This window comes from Kogia breviceps, chromosome 1 (genome assembly GCF_026419965.1).
Source record: "Kogia breviceps isolate mKogBre1 chromosome 1, mKogBre1 haplotype 1, whole genome shotgun sequence".
Lineage (NCBI taxonomy): Eukaryota > Metazoa > Chordata > Mammalia > Artiodactyla > Physeteridae > Kogia > Kogia breviceps.
In genome coordinates this window covers 100820125-100843074 of record NC_081310.1, presented here as the reverse complement: position 1 = coordinate 100843074, position 22950 = coordinate 100820125, and the positions used below count along the sequence as shown (strand labels likewise).

General features: G+C 42.7%; 1 protein-coding gene across 1 annotated transcript in view; it reads left to right on the top strand.

Moving 5' to 3' along the window:
* ABCA4 (ATP binding cassette subfamily A member 4) overlaps window positions 1-22950 on the top strand; it is a 123940-nt gene that overhangs the window by 45770 nt on the left and 55220 nt on the right. The window contains exons 12-17 of the mRNA XM_067025434.1: window positions 2912-3117; window positions 3780-3956; window positions 6204-6426; window positions 9682-9903; window positions 11767-11971; window positions 21205-21270. Coding sequence (XP_066881535.1) covers window positions 2912-3117; window positions 3780-3956; window positions 6204-6426; window positions 9682-9903; window positions 11767-11971; window positions 21205-21270 — 1099 coding nt within the window. The remainder of the gene's footprint in view (window positions 1-2911; window positions 3118-3779; window positions 3957-6203; window positions 6427-9681; window positions 9904-11766; window positions 11972-21204; window positions 21271-22950) is intronic.

The following is a 22950-nucleotide window of genomic DNA, read 5'->3' as shown; positions in this document are numbered from 1 at the left end:
GGACTTCTAAATTTGAATTAATTCAATTCAGTAGACACTTATTGAGTCCCTTTCATGAGGAAATACTGTTCCAGAGACCTAATGAATAAGACATGGCCCCTGACCTCCGGGAAATTACTGTCTCTAGAGCTGTGCTAACCAATGCAGTAACCACATATCGCTATTTAAATTTAAATAAATTAAAGTGAAAAAATCAGTGCCTCAGATGCACTAGCTACATTTCAAGTACTCAATAGCCATATGTGTTTACTGGCTACCATGTTGGATAGGGCAGAAATAGAACGTTTCCATCATTGCAGAAAGTTCTACTGGACAGGGGCAAGAGATCTTGTTCAGGAATTCTGTTGCTCCGACTTCGTAGTTGGAGTATGGCTTACTCTTAGAGCAATATGAAGGAACAGCAGCACTCTTCAGGCTTGACACCTGAAAACATGGATTCATATTCTGCTTCTGACTTAAATATTGACCTGGGGCAAGGCCTTAGGATGCCAGTTTCCTCATCAGTAAGCAAGCATATCAGACCATATAAGACCATATAAGACCTCTCTATGACTCCGTCTGTCCAAGTGCCCTGTGATGCTATGAGGGAATTGGTAGAATACTCTGTGTGTGTGTGTGTGTGTGTGTGTGTGTGTGTGTGTGTGTGTGTGTGTCATAGCTAAAAGAAACTGCAGAGAATTTCCATCTCCCCAAGAACTTTCATGATTACTTTAGAAATTTAATTTCAAGTTCACTCTATTTGTCAATACTAAAACTCTATATATGCAGTCCTAAACTCGACAAACTGATTTAAAAGAAGAGAGACAGATTATTTTTAAATAGAGAGAGAGATAAGTAATAGCTGTGCTCTCTTACTTTGCAAGACAGTCATGAGCACATGGAGAGCCTGTGGCTCCTGGTGTGGGAAGAAGTCTGGGCCTGGAGTTGAAAAATGGGGAGAGAATGCAGGCTCTGCCACCATCTAGCTGCGTGACCTCTGGTGGGTCTCCTCTTCAATAAAATGAGGATTCCAGGTAACTCACAGGCTCTGTGGGAGAGTTAATGTGTTCCTTTAAGCCTGTGTTACATCAACAGCCTTCTAACCAGGCTTCCTGCTCCCCTTCCCACCACCAGTGATCTTTCAGAAACATGGTCTGATCTCATATGTCATGCCTCTGCTTAAAACCCTACAGTGGTTTCTTGTGGCTTATTAGGGTTTGCCAGGAAACTCCTGATTTTAGCATGGAAAGCCCTGCATCCCATGAAACCTCTCAGTTGGCCGGTCACCCTGCAAACTCAGCAGGGCAACTGACCTGGTCCCCACCTGCCTTCTTAGTACACATCTCTTACCTCTCACCTCTGCTCACCTACGTTCTTCTCTGTACATTGGCAAAAGCTGGGGAGTGTTTGACAAAATGCTGATGCCTTGGCCCTGCCTCTTGAGAATCTGATTTCATTGTTTGGGGTGGGACTTGAGGTTTTTTTTTTTTTTTTGGTACGCGGGCCTCTCACTGTTGTGGCCTCTCCCATTGCGGAGCACAGGCTCCGGACGCGCAGGCTCAGCGGCCATGGCTCATGGGCCCAGCCGCTCCGCGGCATGTGGGATCTTCCCGGACCGGGGCACGAACCCGTGTCCCCTGCATCGGCAGGCGGACTCTCAACCACTGCGCAACCAGGGAAGCCCTAGTTGTCTTTTTAAAGCTCCGTGGTGTTTCTAAAGCACAGCCAAGGAAGGGAACCACTATTCTATTCTTGCAGGTCTCCAGAAACCCTGCGAGCTATTCCCTGTGCCTGAGCTGACCTTTCCCCTGCTTTCTTCCCTTGGCTAATTCTTGCTTATTCTCATCCTGCTCAGGAGTCTTTTCCTCCAGGCAGCCCTCTGGGACACCGCCCCACACACACACCTGGGTAGACTTAGCCTCATCCCTCCACTGGGCTGCTAGACTACCCTAGGCTTGCTTTCACCAGAACCTGATCATTCTGCATTCTGATTGTTAGTTTACTCCAACCCTCTCCCTCATTAGGTCTGGAGTTTCTTTCAGTGAGAGATTTTATCTTTCCTCCTTGTATCCCGGGAGCCAAGCAGGCTCTGGCACATTGCAGGCTCTCAGTAAGTATTCCATGAACAGATTAATCAAGACAAGGCCAGCTGACCTCTTGTGAGTTACATTCTAAGAAACATCGCACAATAACCCCACTGTATTATAGAAACAGGAGGTTAAGGATAAAACACATCCAAGTACAAATACAACGCTTTAACAAATCTGTAAAAGTGGACAACTCCCAATATTCAAATTAAAAGAAATTCTTTGTTTTGCTCTTTTCTGGGTAATGATTTTTTTCTCTTCGGGGGGAGAAAAAAAAAAAAGACATGTTAGGAAATTCCTCCTCCATCCTTATTACCTGTCATAAAATTGTAACTGGAAATGAGTTCCCTGATGAAATCCCTTTGGCTTTCTGTTATTTTCTTTCTTCCTCCTTGTTCTTGCCTCAGCTGGCCATCCTTGTGTGTTTGCAGAGAGGCAGGAAGGTTTACCGCTGGGACTGTTTCTCTGCAGTCTTTCTGATCTTCAAAGCAGCTTGTATCTGATGTGACCCCACTCCCTCGACTCCCCATGCTGGGGAGTGAGAGCTGGGAGTATTTTTGTCATTTTGACGACTTGCATACTTGGACAGCCCGATAGTGCGGTCCTCACTAAATCTGCAGGGATGAGAGCAAGTCAGCGTTCCTAAGTCCCTTTTCACCCCCAAATTTAGACACATTGAAAACTTGACACCAGACCCTGGAGTTAAGCAAACAGTAAGTTTATAGGTCTCCTTGATTTTGACCCATCCCCTGGGGCAGCAGCCCTGATCCTCTGCCATTTTTTTGCAGTTGAGTCTTTGCAGGTGGTGCTCCTCAAACTCTCTCAACCTTTGTGATTATCCACAGTGCTTGATCCTGGATAAGTTTGAAAGCTACGATGATGAATTTCAACTCACCCAACGAGCCCTGTCGCTGCTGGAGGAAAACAGGTTCTGGGCTGGTGTGGTATTTCCTGACATGTATCCCTGGACCAGCTCCCTACCACCCCATGTGAAGTACAAGATCCGAATGGACATAGATGTGGTGGAGAAAACCAATAAGATCAAAGACAGGTGACGTTTCAGGAGATCTCAGAAGGACCTGGGCATCCCCAGTGATGTATGAGGCAAGGAGAGGGGGCTCCTATGGGCTCAGGCCACCCATCTCCTTCAGGGGCAGAAAGGTTACTCAGAAAGGCACACAAGCACTTTGGTATCAAAGAACTAAGCTAGACAGTAGATCCTGCTAGTTGGTGGGACCAGGAGAGCTCAGCTACCCTGTCTTTACCCCCTCAACTCAGAACTTGTCCCTGACTGGCCTTTGCGCAATTTGGAGACGAAAACCTCTAGGTATTGAGTTTTCTTCCCACAGAGATTCTGCAAATGAGGTTTCACCAAAGTCACTGGGAAATTACGTTTGGTACAGAGTAGGGGATTGATTGAGACTGGACTCAGCCTGTAAATCAATTAAATTAAGTTAAATCAGAGGAAGTAAGATATTTTGTAAAGCTCAAATTAGAGGACTTGAATGAAAGCAATTACAAATCGTGCTGTGGCTAATGTTCATAATTGAGATTTAACCTGTGGACTGGGAAATAGAATCAGGTAGTGTGCAAAAGTTCAGGGGCAAGTTTCAGGAGCGTGAATATGGATGGAGTCCCCTCGTGCTTATGACCAGTGAGTGAGCTGTCCATTCCCATTCCCATCCTTTGTCTCTGTCTCCGGTTTCTTCTTAGGTATTGGGATTCTGGCCCCAGAGCTGATCCTGTGGAAGACTTCCGATACATCTGGGGCGGTTTTGCCTATCTGCAGGACATGGTTGAACAGGGGATCACAAGGAGTCAGGCCCAGGCTGAGGTTCCAGTTGGAATCTACCTCCAGCAGATGCCTTACCCCTGCTTCGTGGATGACTCGTGAGTCTGAGGTCCCAGTCCCCCTCCAGGACAAGCTGATCAGGTTGCTGGGATGGGATGAGGTGGAGGTGCTCCCCAGGCTTCAATCTCTTTGGAGGAAAAAAACCCGGGGCCTGGGGCCGGCTCAGGGAGAATGGAGCTCTGATTGAGAAGCCAGCTTCTCCTCAATTCCGGGCAGGGTCACATGGACAAATGGGAAAAAGGAGCTGGTGTTGTGGGAGGAAAAGGGAAGGTGAAAATTAAAGCAGGGGAAGTGAGGTTGGGGGAGGGGACAAAGGCTTTTAAAATTTCCACTACGTAGTATGTTTGGTATGTGGAAGGGTTCAGGTCAGAGTGTTTGCCCAGTGACTGCCAAAACAGCAAATTAGGACTCTGCATCACAAGTAGGTCTGGTTCCTAGGAGCCTTGGAATAATGCAGCTCCATCCCTAATTAACATTCTCATGATGTATGCTTAATGGAAAGGTAGAGGGATGTGTTGGATGAACTTGGGCCCTCCCTGCCTGCCCACCCCCATCCCCAGGCCTGTACATTTGCTGGCCGGTAGCAAACTAAGCAAGTAGCGCGCTATTTTCTGAACATGCATTTGGGGGGTGGTAGAGGGAGGGACAAAGAGGGAGAAGGGGCTGGGAGGGCTCATTTACTATGGTGGATGGGGGCAGAAATGCTCCCAAGGACAGCAGCAGAGATCTGCAGTGGCTTAGGGATTCGACTCCTAGAAGAAAACTGGGAAGTTCACCATAGTGTACGTGTGGGTTTGCGGGGATCAGGGAGTTATTAAACGTGCACAGCCTGTAAAAGGCAGAGTCAAATTGCCAGCTGGCAAGGTAGTAAAATAAATCCCAGTGTGGGTGTAACACCTCAGTCCAATCAGTTCTCCTTCAGCTCTACAGAAGACTGAAAGAGATAACAGGGGGTGTTCTGCAGTCAGTTTAAGTTTGGACAATAGGCAGAGATGGGAAATGGAGCCAGGGCAAAAGCCCAGCTCTACTTCTAAGATCAGAATAGGAGTAACCGGCAAGGAAGTGGGGTAAACAGTGAGGAGGCAGTAAGGATTCTGGCCACTCAATGTGGGAGAGCCCTCTGGTGGCAGGTCCCAGAAGGGCAGGCGTTATGAATTTATGGTTCTCTCCCTACGGCCATCTCGAGTGAAACCCTCCCACGTTGGCCCTTCCTGTGACACCAAACAGTTTTCCAGAAATAATCATCTCGGGCTTCCCTGGTGGCGCAGTGGTTGAGCGTCCGCCTGCCGATGCAGGGGACACAGGTCCGTGCCTCGGTCCGGGAAGACCCCACATGCCGCGGCCGCTGAGCCTGCGCGTCCGGACCCTGTGTCCCGCAACGGGAGAGGCCACAACAGTGAGAGTGCCGTGTACCGCAAAAAAAAAAAAAAAAAAAAAAAAAAAAAAAAAAGAAAGAAAGAATAATCTCAAGGGCTTTTACTAGCACATCAAGCACAGGGAAAACATATGTGAAGTTTACAGTAGAGTAACTCCAGAATATCAACTCTGCCCTGCTTGCTGGAATGAATATCCATGGATGTACTCCACCAGTAAGTGGCTGGTGGAGTCAATAACTATTGAATCACTGATTGATTTGTTGCTGGGTCAGTTGCCTTCTGAAAGTGCCATACTGATTAGTTATTTTGTGCCTCTTCCTGTATAACGGGTTTGATCCTCCTGGATAGACAGTGCTTCACTGGCTGACCCCTTGGGGAGCCCAGTTATTGATCTCACCACCACCAGTTCCCTTTGTCCACCTTCTTGGACTTCAGTGTCAGTTAGCATGTATCTACCTATTCCAGTCACATCCCATATCATCAAGTCTGCAAACCTTTCCTGGGAGATCTTACAAGAAGCTCTGTACTATGTAACATACATAGTATGATTTTATTTACACATTTCACTTACAGAGCACTCATCTGGACTAACCAAAAAGCTGCCTGAGATCTTATAAAGAACATCTATACTGTGTAACATACATAGTACAATTTTATTTACACATTTTACTCACAGAGTTTTCATCTGGGCTAACCAAAAGGCTACAGCCTTGCTCTAAAGAAAAAGTAATCCTTTGGGGCAAAGTGCAATGTAGTAAAAGAGTCAAGTCCATTGAGTGCCCAGTGGAGATTTTTCTGCCTTTCCCTCCACCTGGGCTTTGTTCTCAACATATTCATTCAACAAACATTTACTCCACCTCCACCAGGTACAAGGCAATCTACTATTCTGCTTCTCTCCTCTTGCTTTAGTTTTATGATCATCCTGAACCGCTGTTTCCCTATCTTCATGGTGCTGGCCTGGATCTACTCTGTCTCCATGACCGTAAAGAGCATCGTCTTGGAGAAGGAGTTGAGACTGAAGGAGACCTTGAAAAATCAGGGTGTCTCCAACACAGTGATTTGGTGTACCTGGTTCCTGGACAGCTTCTCTATCATGTCGATGAGCATCTGTCTCCTGACAATATTCATCATGGTAAGCCAGATGGAGAAGGTTCAAAAAACCTTGAATAATTTTATTCCTCCCACTTTTCTTCCTGTTAATGAACTTGTGCCTAGATTAGTCATCTAGCCACCAAAGATAGCATGACATGTAGCTGTCTGGCCATCTCAGCCAAGGTGGAAGACACTCAGCGAGACAGAGTCTTCCCCAAAACGCCACCGCATCACAGCACCTTCCCTGCTCCCACTTCCTGCCTGCGGAACCACAGTCTACATAGATTATCCAACCCCATTACGTGGACTATCTGGAAAAGCTGCTGTTAGCAGAGCCCAGCACAGGGAGATTGTATATGCAAAGCGTTCTCTCTTTTCAAATACAGAAGAAATGAATCCAAGGAGTGTTTTCTTGGGATTACTGTCCCGACCACCATCTGGGGTGGGAATGTGGAGAGCCTTTTCAGTGTATTAGGAGAAGAGATCTGGAATGTTTATTAATTACCATCATGGTCACACCATTCATGGCTTGACCAAAGAACATCCTGCTGCCTACAAAATCTCTAAGACCTCTCTGTTTTAAAGGGTGGAATTTGGAGTCCATCCTTTCTCAGTGACAGGAATTTTATAGGCGCAGATAGCATGCATAGGTCCATCCTCTGCAAACTTGCAGCTCCCTTGCAAGTTAGACTTGTAAATAAAACATTATTTCATAACACACTGCTGTGCTTCATGTTTAACTCCTCCACAGTAGATGATTTTTTGTACTTGTTGAATGATGGGACATAAATTTAGGTAACTTTTTATATTTATTTGATGGGATTTAGTAGAAGCCTTAGACTTCAAGCTTTGCAATCTTCTGATATAGTGTCATCAAGCTTGTTCTGCCTCTTTACCATAATGATATTAAGAGTTCCTTGCACTAAGCAATATATGTGCTGATGCACAGATTCTGGCTGTGTCCCTTGTTATGCTGGATGATACCTGGTGCCTACCTGATCCAAGAATGTTCCATCACACATCCTGCCCAACCAACACATATCCAGTTAAACCAAATCCTGCCCCTTCTCTTTGCAGTAAAATGTACTAAGTCTGAATGGTTTTAGTTTAAGTGTTGCACTGAGATTCAGTGAACTGTGGTCTTAGCCCAACCCTGTGCTAGAGCCCTATCAAAACCAATGCTGATGTAGAGGTCAGTCTGCTCAATCTGACCAGACCCAAATGTAGCTTTAAATACACAAAGGGTCCCAGAGTTCCAGATATGAGGGGAGAAGCTGAGAAACTTGTCTTCCTCTAGGGGTCCCTTGTTCCTTCCCATCTTTCAGTCTACTCCTTTCCCCACTACTAAGACATTTTGTGTCCTCAGAATTAAAGGAGTCAAAATGCATGAGCAACTGACTTATGCAAAACTCATAAACATGCACGACATCTTGCAATGGCCCTGAGACTTGTTGCTAATAAGTGGCATTGAGATTTGCCTTCCTAAGAATGGACATTAGGACTTCAAAGCTTTTAGGACGTGAGGTAAAGAATGTTTACTAAGAGTTTCTTGCACAAAGGGGTTTCTCCTTGTGGGAACCAGGACATTGTTCCAGTTTCCAGTGATGGCGGAAACAGAGCTTTCCACAACAAAATAGGATTTTCCTTTGAATGATGCTCTCATCTTTCCCCTGGAAGCTGGGACAATGGAAAGGTTCCATTGTTATTCAAGCTGTTAAGAACAAAAAAGAAAAGTGGTCATCAGAAGAAGACAAGGCCAGTGAAATTGTTGGGTCAGCCAAATGACTTTCATATCTGCCTGAAGTCAATGAGAAATTATATAGCCTAGAAGTTTGTAGGACTTTGCTTTGAGCTGAGATAAGAAATTAATTTCATTCTTCTGAGAATAACAATAACCATCTTAAAGTTCTTCCAGCCAAAACCACATGTTCAGTCAAGGTCTTGCTTTTATTGAGTTGCATGTGATTAAGGATGAGGAGTGAGCTTCCCAGGGTAATGTGGAGAGCGCTTTCACACAAAATCAGGAACTCTGAGTCTTAACCTTGACTTTTATTTAGATTTCCTCAAAGTTTGCTTCTAGTTAAGCATGGCTCTCTTCCACCTCCTTTGCCATTTGTTTTATTCCATTTTTCAATCTGTTCTGTCAGTGCCTGGCAGGCATGACAGCATGCATGAAGAAGAAATGGTAGCAGCAGGAGATAAGTGACACATTTTTTCTACTCAACTCTTACATGTCCATTATATATATTGCTACTTGGTCTCTCTTTTCTACTGAGAGAAACCCAGTGCTTCAGGGCACCACTATCAATTAATCAGAACCATTCAAGAGGTGAACCAGTTTGTACTTTACGTTCCCAAGAAAAGAACAGGATGATCTATATGAATTTGGAGTTATGTGCAAAGGGTAAAAATCCTCATAGGAGGATACATCATAGGTAAAAATCCTATAGGAGGCCTATAGCAAAAGAGAACCAAGAAGGCCTAATAAATTTGAACATCTCAATTTATCCTCTAATGTAACTGGACAGCAGGTCACGTGTTAAAAATACCTAGTTTGGTCCTGTTTTCTACATAGCCAAAGTGACTGACCCACTAGTTAACATGAAAGATACTGAATAGTGCCCACAGTTTCTACAAAATGTATTTGTATGATATTATGGGTCTGGAGGATTAATCCACTTCCAAGTGATGTGGATTAACTACTGATATTTTTACCTATGTGAGAGGCAAATCTCAGAATATAAGTATTGGGTTGGCCAAAAATTTCGTTTGGGTTTTTCCGTAAGATGTTTCGGAAAAACCCGAACGAAATTTTTGGCCAACCCTATATAAATGATTAAGTTAGCAGGCCAGGCCCCAGGCAAAATGTTAAAGCTTGTTGGATGGTCTCCCACCTCCCTCTTTTGCTCCTCATCTACTCAGTGTATCCCAGGAGCTACTGATGCTCCAAGACCCCCTCTGCAGATCTTCCTCCCCTGCTCTAGGCTTATTTCTCCACACTATCCCCTTCCCAAGGATTTCCTTAGTGAACACATAATAATTACTCAGTACTGATAGGTAGCTTAATATGTTACCCTCCTTGGGAAAAATGACATAATTAGAATTAAAGGAACTCAACACATTGAGTCTTAAATGTGGAAATTTGGACACCAACAACAGGCTGATGGGAGAGATCCCTTTGGGGCAGAGGGCTTCTGAAAGCCCCAGAATCACAGCACAGAGGTCACTCCTGAGAGGGGTGGTGCCCCTGGATGTGGGTGGAAATTACTGACTCAAGTGGTCTCTTTCATTTCAGCATGGAAGGATCCTGCATTATAGCAATCCATTCATCCTCTTCCTATTCCTGTTGGCTTTCTCCACTGCTACAATCATGCAGTGCTTCCTGCTCAGCACCTTCTTCTCCAGGGCCAGCCTGGCAGCAGCCTGTAGTGGTATCATCTACTTCACACTCTACCTGCCACACATTCTCTGCTTTGCTTGGCAGGACCGAATGACGGCCGACCTGAAGCTGGCTGTGGTAAGGGACCCTGGGCTTACGCCTAGAATATGATGCGTTCCATCTGAGGGGTATGTAGCAGTCTGAGAGGACCGGCTCACCCTTTGAGGGGATCCACTTTGCCTTTTGGCACAAAGGAACACAAGGTTTGAAGACACAGTACAAAAGTGGGAGCATTCTTCACCCTGAGCAACCTAAGAGTTCCTCCTCACCAAATCTGCTTGATTAGTTTCCCCTGGGAAGTAATTGAAAACCAGTTCAGCTCATGCGTCCCTTTGTGTATCCATAAGAGGAGAACGACTGGGTCCATTTCACTCAGGTTTTTTTTTCCTAACATTTGAGAAGATTCATAAGGGAGGGAGCTTGCCCCCTAACTATTTTGTCCAAAAAGATGTTTCCGTAAATTAAAAGATTTTGTTTCTCTCCAAAAGAATTTTAATCGGAGCCGCTCTACAGTGTCTTTGTCATGTTCTACCAGTGCACTCAGAGAGGGGTGCAGAAATGAGCCAGTCAAGCCCTCTTGCCAAGAGAGGTCTCTGGAAATTGATTCTGGATTGCCTGAGAGACCTCTTCACAATGCCCAAACAACACTGTCTTTTTCTCTAATTGTTTTCAAACGATCTATTTACACCCGCTCATTAACCAGGCTAAATAGCTTCTAAGCCCTGTAGGGTGAAAATTTCCTTTTCCTCCAGAATCTCCCTATCCGTACTTCTTTGTACATTGCAGTTGAGAAAGGACTACCACCGGTTTCTCATTGGGGAAAATCTAAGTCAAACTTGTTCTCACGACTCAAGCTTATTTGGCTAGTGCCAGGGCATCTGACTTTTATTTCTCATGTTAAATAAGAATTAATTGCCGTCATTTATGGCACCCAATTTTCCAACATGATCACAAAGGGCAAGAAATCCTTATGACTCAGCCTGTAGGCAGAGCTGGGCTATCTTGGTATACTGCATAGACACTTGGTACTTTGAAGCCACAACTAGTTTCTTGTGTGTGGGTCTACCAGGAAGCTATAGTTCTGGAAGCTCTGTGGACCAGGGCTGGGCTGAGAATTTTTTTAATGGTTTTTGTGAACATATAGCTAGAGAATCCCTTCCTTCTGCAGAGAGACACTCTGAACACCACCGTGGGTCCTTCAAACTAGAGGTAGGTCACCCAGCAGAGCAAGTGGAAATAACTCATCCCTCTGCATGTGCTTATGTGCTTTCTGCCATGCCATGGACCACCTGTGGGGATGTGGCTGGGAAACTTCCTCTTCAGACTTCCTTCTGTATGCCACCTATTCAGTTACTTGGGCTCTCCAAGGAGAACCTAAGAAAATGATTGTCCCCAGTCTGGAGATGGGAAAAGGTGATAGTCAATGTAACCTGAGGGCTTTTTGGCTGACAGAGTTCAGGAGGTCATGAGACCATCCCCTGCCTAGCCCTCTAGCTTGCCCTAGAACACTGATGACTTTTATGGACACTTCTAATGGGATTCTCACAAAGCAGCTCAAGTAAGCTTCTTTGTTCTACCAAAAACTGTAAGATCTTAAGAAAGAGGTAGGATGAAGGGGGGAAAGTTAGGAAGATAAACATGAAGACTTTTGGTCCTTTGCTGTGTTATGCTATGTGGTTTTGTCTTCTCCTGTATACTACTGTGTTCCATTGGACAGGTGAGAGGTGGCCCAGTGAGTATTGGGTGGGGGTCCCTGAGGCCTGAAAGGTATTCCCAGAATTATATTCCTGTGGAAAGACTGCCTTACCCACTCCCTGGGGTGATCTTACACCTGGATACAACATGGATCCTCTTTTGGCCCTCCTCCCTACGTTGTAGATTCTGTTGGGTTGGGTAAAAGACCCTCTGCTCATCTTTCATGCCCTTTTTGCCCCACTGCAGAGCCTGCTGTCTCCTGTGGCATTTGGGTTTGGTACTGAGTACCTGGCTCGCTTTGAAGAGCAAGGCCTGGGGCTACAGTGGAACAATATTGGGAGTAGTCCCATGGAAGGGGATGAATTCAGTTTTCTGATGTCCATGAAGATGATGCTTATTGATGCTGCTCTGTATGGCTTGCTTGCCTGGTATCTTGACCAGGTGTTTCCAGGTAAGTGTCCCCCTCCACAGGGTAAAGGTAATTAGGTTCTTCAGATCCCCAGCCTCCCCTTTTCATCTAGTTTAAATCTTATTCCAGTATCCCATGCTTTTGGATTGGAAGAATTAATATTGCTAAAATAGCCATGCTTCCCAAAGCAGTATACAGATTTAATGTGATCCCTATCAAATTACCCATGATATTTTTCACAGAACTAGAACAAATAATCCTAAAATTTATATGGAACCATAAAAGACTCAGAATTGCCAAAGCAATACTGAGGAAAAAGAACAAAGCTGGAAGCATAACCCTCCCAGGCTTCAGACAATACCACAAAGCTACAGTAATCAAAACAGCATGGTACTGGTGCAAAAACAGACATATGGATCAATGGAACAGAATAGAGAACCCAGAAATAAAACTACATACTTACAGCCAATTAGTCTTTGACAAAGGAGGCAAGAATATACAATGGAGAAAAGACAGTCTCTTCAGCAAGTAGTTTTGGGAAAGCTGGAGAGCCACATGTAAATCAGTAGAGTTAGAATGCACTCTCACACTATACACAAAAATAAACTCAAAATGGCTTAAAGACTTAATTATAAGACATGATACCATAAAACTCCTAGAAAAGGATATAGGCAAAACGTTCTCTGATATAAACCATAACAATGTTTTCTTAAATTAGTCTCCCAAGGCAAAAGAAATAAAAGCAAAAACAAACAAAAGGGACCTAATCAAACTTATTAGCTTTTGCACAGCAAAGGAAACCATAAACAAAACAAAAAGACAACCTACAGACTGGGAGAAGATGTTTACAAACAATGCAACTGGCAAGGGATTAATTTCCAAACCATACAAACAGCTCGTACAACTCAATAACAAGAAACAAACAACCCAATCAAAAAATGGGCAGAAGACCTAAATAGACATTTATCCAAAGAAGACATACAGTTGGCTAATAGGCACATGAAAATATGCTCAACATTGCTAATTATTAGAGAAATGAAAATCAAAACTGCAATGAGGTATCAGTGAGAATGGCCATCATTAGAAAGTCTATAAATAAAAATGCTGGAGAGGGTGTGGAGAAAAGGGAACCCTCCTACACTGTTGGTGGGAATGTAAATTTATATAGCCACTATGGAAAACAGTATGGAGGTTCCTTAAAAAACTAAAAATAAAGTTGCCATATAATCCGGCAATTCCATTCCTGGGCATATATCTGGAGAAAACTATACTTTGAAAAGATACATGCACCCCAATATTCAAAGCAGCACGATTTACAGTAGCCAAGGCATGGAAGCAACCTACATGTCCATCAACAAATGAATGGATAAAGAAGATGTGGTACATATATACAGTGGAATAATACTCAGCCATAAAAAAGAAGAAAATAGTGCCATTTGCAGTGACATGGATGGACCTAGAGATTGTCATACTGAGTGAAATAAGTCAGACAAAGACAAATATCATATGATATTGCTTATGTGTAGAATCTAAAAAGAAATGGTACAAATGAACTTATTTACAAAACAAAAATAGACTTACAGGCATAGAAAACAAACTTATGATTACCAGAGATGATAACAGGGTGGGGTGGGAGAGATAAATTAGGAGTTTGGGGTTAATATATACACAATACTATGTGTAAAATAGCTAAACAACAAAGACTTACTGTAAAGCACAGATAAGTATATTCAGTATCTTATAATAACCTATAATGGAAAAGAATCTAAAAAAGTATATATATATATATATGTGTGTGTGTGTGTGTGTGTGTGTGTGTGTGTATGTACACACACATATATAGCTGAATCACTTTGCTGTTCACCAGAAACAAATACAACGTTCTAGATCAACTATACTTCAATTTTCAAAAAACTATTATTCTTTCTAAGGTCTTTCAACTTGGACTCTCAGAACCCGCATTTGAAACTTAAGTCCAGGACCCCAAAATCCATCAGGGAGTGCTGTTGGCTCAACTTTAGAAACAGATTCAGAATCTGATCCCTTGTCAGCAACTCTACACCAACTTCCCAGTACAAGCCTCCTTCTTCTGTCATCATCTCCTACCAGTCTGTTTTCCACACTATGTTCAGAGAGATCCTTTCAGAACCTAGGTCAGATGGTGTCAACCCTCTGTTCAAATTCTTCAGAAGATGGCAGTGTAGGGAGATCCTGAACTCACCTCCCCTCATAGACAAGTGAGTCTACAGCTACATTTGGAACAATTTCCTCTTTAAAAAAAACCTAAAGTCTAGCTGAGTGATGACTACACATCAGGCAAAGGAGAAGAAAAACACATCAAAGTGGGTAGGAGAGTCTAGGACACAATCTCACCATAAGCCCCACTCTTGGCACAGTGACCCACAACCAGGAGGGATCTCAGAACCCAAAGCTTCTCCATGAGGAGCAAAGTGTTCAAACCCCACATCAGGCATCCCAACTTTTAAGACATGCACTTGAGGGCTTCCCTGGTGGCGCAGTGGTTGGGAGTCCGCCTGCCGATGCAGGGGACATGGGTTCGTGCCCCGGTCCGGGAAGATCCCACATGCCCCGGAGCTGCTAGGCCCGTGAACCATGGCTGCTGAGCCTGCGCGTCCGGAGCCTGTGCTCCGCAACGGGAGAGGCCACAACAGTGAGAGGCCCGCATACCACAAAAAAAAAAAAAAAAAAAAAAAAAAAAGACATGCACTTGAGATATGAGCCCCCAAAACATCTAATTTTGAAAACCAACAGGGCTTACATCCTGAGACCTACAAGATGGTAGCAATCTAAGAAATGCCACTTAAAGGGCGTATGTGCTCAGACTCACCTGTCCAGGGCCCAGCTTAGAGGCAGCTGATTGAGTCAAGACTTAAAGTGAAGGAGACTCACCTACTTATACTAAAGTGTTAGCCTGAAGGGCAGGCATCTAATTTAACACACACATCTGGTAACCTGCTGGAACACACTCTCTGTGGGCAGAGACTGGAGGGCGCCATCTCTGTGCTCTCCCTTTGCTTGCTCCAGAGCACCAGTGTCTCCTGGACAGAAGCCTTTACACATATCTCATACCCTAATTTTTGTGGCTGCCTCTAAGGAGATACCTCTTCATCTCCTGGCTCTGAAAGCTAGGGGAGCTTGTGTTCCTGTTCACTTGGGACTGTAATAATTGAGGTCACCCAGAAAGGAGCTCATACCCCTATCTGGTGACCTGGTTTTTATGACTGCTGCCAGGGGACACTTTTATATCCCCTGACTCTGGTGGCCAGTGGGGCTTATGCTAGTGAATCCCACAGGACTGTAATCAATGAAGAAAGAGTTCTTAAACAGCTATCACCACCAGGACACAGTAAGAGGCAACAGACTCAGGAGCTAAGTCTTTCTGTGAAGAAGGCCTATTAGCTAATCCTCATGATTGTGGCCTAAGGGATAGGCTTCTAATTAAACATGCATCTCGGGGTTAACTGTAACCCTTTCCAATCCTCGGAGTGTGAGCACTATCTTTGTGCTCTCCCTTTGCCATGCTCCAAAGCGTCAATGTCTCCTGGAAGGGATCTTTACATGCATGTGGCACCTGATTTTTGCAGCTGACATCCAGAGGACATCCCTTGATTGCCTGACTCTGAGGCTGGAGTAGCTTGGGTTCCTGGGTTCCATGGACTGTGGCAATCAGAAGGATGGTTCTTGGCAAGCTGCCATCCACAGGGCACTGCACAGACAGTGGACTCAGGAATACACACCAATCTTTCTGTGAGGGGCTACTTTGCTTGTCCTGGAGCTTTGGACTGAGGGGAAGGCTTCAGGTTTGGCACATATTTAGTGGCCTACAGAGCTGCTCTCAAGGAACGCAGGCTGTGGATGCCATCTTGGCACTCTCACACTGCTCTACTCCAGCTCACCAGTATCTCCCAGAAAGGAGTTTATGCATTTGTCTGGAGCCTGGATTTTTGTGATCACCACCCAGGGGACACCTCCAGATCATCTGGCTCTGGTGATCAGTGAGACTTATGTTTGTGGCCCCTTAGGACTGTATACATTTGCATACTTATAAAAGCTGCTGCCCAAGGGTCTGGCTTCCAGTCATCTGCCATCTAGGTGCTGCTATCCTCCCCTTTGAGACACTGACAGGTCTTGGTACATACTCAACTACCAGGAGCTATTAAAAATATAATAGGTTGCTTGGACAAACGCAGAGGTTTGAGGGACAACTAGAGCTGGGGTAGGGCTGAACAAAAAGTTTCATCTCCTACATCAAGCCACTCCTTCAAGACTGGGAGAAGTGATTGTTTCATTTACTGTATAGAAGCCAACACAGAGGGTCAAGCAAAATGAAGAAACAGAGGGATATGTTACAAATGAAAGAACAAGATAAAACTTCAGAAAAAAAAAACTTAATGAAATGGAGATAAATAATTTACGTGATAGAAGTTCAAAGTAATGGTCATAAAGTTGCTCACCCAAACTGGGGAGGAATAGATGGAACAGGCAAGAATTTCAACAAAGAGATGGAAAATATAAGAAGGTACCAAATAGAAGTCACAGAGCTGAAGAATGCAGTAACTAACTGAAAAATACTCTAGAGGGGCTCAACAATCAACCAGATTAAGCAGAAGAAAGGGTAAGTCAACTGAAAGACAAGGCAATGGAACTCACTCAATCAGAGTAGCAAAAAGAAAAAAGAATTTAAAAAATGTGAAGATAGCTTAAAGGACTTAACAGGATAATATCAAACAGACTAACACTTACATTATAGGCCTCCCAGAAGGAGAAGAGAGAAAGGGACAGAAATCTTATTTGAAGAAATAATGGCTGAAAACTTCCCTAACTTGGGGAAGGAAATAGTCATTCAGATCCAGGAAGCCCAGAGAGTTCCAAAAAAGATGAACCCAAAGAGACCCACACCAAGACACTTTATAATTAAAATGTCAAAGGCTAAGGACAAGGAGAGAATATTAAAAGGAGCAAGAGAAAAACAACTTGTCATGTACAAGGGAGCCCCTGTAAGACCATCAGCAGAGTTTTCAGCACAAACTTTGCAGGCTAGAAGGGAGTAGAACAATATATTCAAAGTGCTACAAGAAAACAAAACAAAACAAAAAAACTTCCAGCCAAAAGTCCTCTCTGGCAAAGTTACTATTCAGACTTGAAGGAGAGAGAAAGTGTTTTCCACAAGCAAAAGCTAAAGGAGTTCATCATCACTAAACTGGCCTTATAAGAAATGTTAAAGGGACTCCTTTAAGCTGAAAAGGAAGGGTGCTAATTAGCAACATGTGAAAGAATAAATATCTCTGGAAAAGTAAATATATAGTAAAGGTAGTAGATTAACTCTTATAAAACTAGTAGGAGGGCTTCCCAGGTGGTGCAGTGGTTGAGAATCCACCAGCTGATGCAGGGGACATGGGTTCGTGCCCCGATCCGGGAGGATCCCACATGCCGCGGAGCAGCTGGGCCTGTGAGCCATGGCTGCTGAGCCTGCATGTCTGGAGCCTGTGCTCCACAATGGGAGAGGCCACAACAGTGAGAGGCCCGCATACCACTAAAAAAAAAAAAAAAAAACCTAGTAGGAAGGTTAAAAGACAAAAGTAGTAAAAATAACTGATTACAATAATTTGTTAAAGGATACACAGAGGAAAAGATGTAAAATGTGGCATCAAAAACATAAAATGTGGAGGGGAGGGTAAAAATGTTGGGCTTTAGAATGGGATCAACTTAAGTTGTTATCAACTTAAAATGAATTGTTACAGTATAAGTTTTTATATGTAAGCCTCATGGTAACTACAAAAATCTATAATGAGTACATAAAAGAGAAAGAGAAATGAATCTAACTAAGCATACCACTAAAGAAAGTTCTCAAACCCCAAAGAGAATAAAAGAAGAAGAAAGGAACAGAGAGGAACTACAAAAACAGTGAAAACAATTAACAAAATGGCAATAAGCACATTCCTATCGATAATTACTTTAAATGTAAATGACTAAATTCTTCAATCAAAAGACACAGAGTAACTGAATGGATAAAGAAAAACAACAAGACCCATTTATGTGCTGCCTACAACAGACACAATTTAGATATAAAGACAAACAAAGACTGAAAATGAAGGATGGGAAAAAATATTCATTGGAAATGGAAACCCAAAGTAGCTATTCTTATATCAGACAAATAGACTTCAAAACAAAGACTGTAATAGGAGATGAAGGAAAGCATTACATCATGATAAAGGGGTCAATCCAACAAGAGGATATAACATTTGTAAATATTTATGCACCCAACATAGAAGCACTAAATATGTAAAGCAAATATTAATAGACCTAAAAGGAGAAATAGACAGAAATATAATAGTAGTGGATTTTAATATCCCACTTACATCAATGGATAGACCATCCAGATGGAAAATCAATAAGGAAACATTGGCCTTAAACAACATGTTAGACCAGATGGACTTAACAGATACTTACAGAATGCTCCATCCAAAAGCAACAGAATAAACATTTTTCTGAAGAGTACATGGAACATTTTCTGATGTAGGTCATATGTTAGGCCACAAAACAAGTCTTAAGTTTAAGAGGGTTTAAATCATATTAAGCAACTTTTCTGATCACAATGGTATGAAACTAGAAATTAATTATACAAAGAAAACTGGAAAATTAACAAACATATGAAGATTAAACAACATGCTAAAATAACCAATGGGTCAAAGAAGAAATCAGATTAATAAAATACCTTGTGACAAATAAAAAATGCAAATGTTACGTACCAAAATTTATGGAATGCAGCAAAAGCGGTTCTAAGAGGGAAGTTCATAGCAATAAATGCCTACCTCAAGAAACAAGAAAAGTCTCAAATAGACAACCTAACTTTACACCTCAAGAAGCTAGAAGAAGATGAAAAATAGAAGCCCAAAGTAGAAGGAAGGAAACAACAAAGATTAGAGCAGAAATAAATGAAATGACTAAAAAGACAATAGGAAAGATCAATGAAACTAAGAGCTGGTTCTTTGAAAGGATAAAATTGACAAAACTTTAGTTAGACTCACCAAGAAAAAAAAAGAAAGAAGACTCTTCCAGACACAATTTGCGAGGCCAACATTACCCTGACAGCTAAACCAAACACCACAAAAAAAAGAAAACTACAGGCCAGTATCCCTGATGAACAAAGCTGAAAAATCCTCAACAAACATTAGAAAATCAGATTCAATAATACATTAAAAGGATCATAACTCATGATCAAGTGGCATTTAATCCAGGGATACAAGAATGGTTCAACGTCCACATATCAATCAATGTGATAGACCACATTAACAAAATGAAACATAAAAATCATATGATCATCTCAATAGATGCAGAAAAAGCACTTGACAAAATTCAGCATCCATTTATGATAAAATCTGTCAGCAAAGTGGGTACATAGAGAACGTATCTCAACATAATAAAGCCCATGTATGACAGCCCCACAGTTAACATCATACTCAACAGTGAAAAGCTGAAAGCTTTTCCTTTAAAATCAAGAACGAGACAAGGATGCCCACTCACCACTTCTATTCAGCATAGTATTGGAAGTCCTAGCCACAACAGTCAGACAAAAAAAGAAATGAAAGGCATCCAAATTGGGAAAGAAGTACAACTGTAACATTTGTAGATGACATTATTTTATATAGAGAAAACCCTAAAGACTCCATCAAAAAAACTGTTAGAACTAATTAAAAAATTCGGTAAAATTGCAGAATACAAATTCCATGCACAAAAATCTCTTGCATTTCTTCACACTAATAATGAACTATTATGAATAACAAAAGGCACTCCTATTACTCAGGAAACTCCAATGGTTTTAGGAGCTCTGTGCCAGGAAATGAGGACAAAGACCAAGTATTATTTTGTATTCTACCACACACCTCAATATATCTTGTTTCAGGGAGGAGGGGGGCCGAGGGACACAATTCAACCCATAATGATGAATTTGAAAAACACACTTGACCTTTCTCAGCCTCCATTTTTTTCTATCTCACTAGGCCATTAGAGAGAGGTATAATAAGTGCATATTAGATTAAAAATAAAATTTGTGCATTTTCAAGAGCTTTATTTTAGCCAACCTAAAGCTTTAATATGTTCAACCACTATGTACTAAGCAGCACCAATGTGTTAGGCTCAGCAGCACAGGTTCTGAGAAAAAAGGAGTGGGAAAGACTGACACAAGCTTGCCCTCGAGGAGCTCACAGTCTAGCATTGGCCATGAAAACACAGGATAACTATTAAATAAGGAAAGATAGTGTACTCACAAACTCAGCATTTATAGGCAGCAAAGCCTGCTAAAAGAACTGGACTAGAAATTTGGGAGTTTTTTTCCTTGAAACCCAGGCAGATCCAGTAGGATGGGGTGGTTAAGATCAGTGGTATTAGAACCAGACTACCTATGTTGGAATTCTTATACCTCTATTAAATTAGCTGTGACCTTGGGCAGATGCTTCAAACTCAGTGTGCCTTAATTTTCTTATTGACAAGAATAGTAATACTACCTATCCCCTTGTGTTGTTTTGAAGATTAAATTATTTAGCACATAGAAAGCACTTACAGTTATGTCTGACACAGAAAAAGCATTCAACAAATGTTAGTGATTATCATCATTATTATTATTATCTGGTACCTTGAAAAGGGATATGCTTGGGACTTCCCTGGTGTTGCAGTGGTTAAGAATCCGCCTGCCAAAGCAAGGGACACGGGTTTGATCCCTGGTCCAGGAATATCCCTGATGCCGCGGAGCAACTAAGCCCACGTGCCGCAACTACTGAGCCTGCACTCTAGAGCCCATGCTCTGCAGCAAGAGAAGCCACTGCAGTGAGAAGCTCGCGCACCGCAACAAAGAGTAGCCCCTGCTCACGGCAACTAGAGAAAGCCCACACACGGCAACAAAGACCCAATGCAGCCAAAAATAAATAAATTTATATTTTAAAAAATAACAATAAAATAGATTATGTGAAAAAAGAAAAGGGGTATGCTTAGATTCTTTTTTCTTAGAAAACTAACGTCAGCCAAGATCATCAGTCTTAGTGTTGCCAGTTTCACCCCCAAAACATGACCTTTTGAATTAAAACATGTTAGAAGAAGTAGTCTTGGAGGAAGCATGTGGATAGCCATGTAGTGCTTATGAACTATAAATATCTACAGTTACAATCTGAGGTTCAGGTAGATAAATTCTAGATCTTACACAACTGTGGTAAGGTGGAACTACTTAGGCTTTTTCTCTTTATTTGCCTATCTATTTTTAGGGGACTATGGAACCCCACTTCCTTGGTACTTCCTTCTACAAGAGTCTTATTGGCTAGGTGGTGAAGGTAAGTTATTTTAAATTTTTTAATTAAAAAAAGAAAACGAATGTTTGAAATTAGCTCCTTTGGCTCTGCATGGGATGTGTGTGCATTGTAGAGGTGGCTCTTACATGAAGTGTGAGATTCCTGATTAGTTAGCTGTCTGCTGGGGGATCTGCTCCTTGGTGTAGCATCACAGCCTCTGGGAGCCCATATTTTGTGAGTCACTGGGCCAGGGTGATGGCTGAGCATTGATAAACCCTTGAGTCCTGGTCGTGCCCAGTAGATTAAAGCACACTCTTAAAAGAAGGCCAGGGCTTCCCTGGTGGCGCAGTGGTTGAGAATCCGCCTGCCTATGCAGGAGACACGGGTTCGTGCCCGGGTCCGGGAAGATCCCACATGCCGCGGAGCGGCTGGGCCCGTGAGCCATGGCCTCTGAGCCTGCGCGTCGGGAGCCTGTGCTCCGCAACGGGAGAGGCCACAGCAGTGAGAGGCCCGCGTACCACAAAAAAATAAATAAATAAATAAAAAACCTTAAAAGAAGGCCAAACCACTTCATGGTGCAAATAAGTTTTGCAACTTCTCAGTTTAAAGCAAACAGATCCAGAGAATCATAGAGGAATCTTTACATTCGTCTTCTGCTGCCTCCCCTCATCTGCTTTTTTATTCTTCTCTACTTTTTCAAATATAAATGAATTTATTTTCCCAAAGTAAGGGCCCATCTGGAGGCCTGGGCAGAGCTGTGATCTTCAAGGCAAATACTCCCAGATTCTCTTAGTATTGGTCTTTCCTCTGGTTGGGAAAGAGGGTTAAAAGGACATTTGCCCAGAATGCATCCTAGATAAAATTTACTTCTCCTCCTGAATAGGATAGGAGGCCAAAGGAGAGTTCTAGAATTAGGGGGCAACCACAGACTCTTGTCAGGTATGAGGAGGCAGAGAAATTCCAGAGCTGAGAGCTGGGGACTCCCCTGGAGCTAGGAGTTTCTGGAAGCAAAGGAAATGCTTTCCAATCTGTTTGTTCCTCACCTACCTGCTCTTTACTTTGTACTATTGGGCCTGGGCCAGGATTTATCCTTTAAGCACTAAGATAGATGTTTGTTTTCTCTAGGCGATTAGCCTAGGACCTTTAAAAGTTTTGGGGTGTGGGGTGCCTTTTTTTTAATGATTCAAACAAACAGCACTTCAACAGCTCAGTTTGTTTGTTTTTTCCATTATGTTGGCTTGTCTGTCTTTCTTGTCTATCTATAAACTTTTAAACTTCCGCTGCAATAAAGTTATAACCCATCATAAATGGGAATTTTCAACACAGAAGTCTGTTCCTGAAATGTTTCTAATTTCAATGAATATCAGGACTTGTGGGCATTTTCCCCCTCTGTAATCTCGGCAGATATGCTGCCTCTAAAAAAAAAAGAGAAGAGAAATCTTAAGACAAATGTGCTCCTTCAAAAATGAGTCATATTTTTGCCAACAGAAGCCAAATATTTTTCACTTGTCTCACAGGCTAGACTGAAATAGATTCCTAAATTTCTCTAATATTAGAAAAGAGGTGAGTTTTTCCACCAAAACCCCTCCTTTCACAGATGAGGACATGGAGCCCAAGAGATATCCAGTGTCTTACCCAGTTCCCATTGTTCACTTGTGACAAAATCTGGAACTGGGACATACACTTCCTGGCAAGGAACTCACTCCAGTGACTAGAAGATTA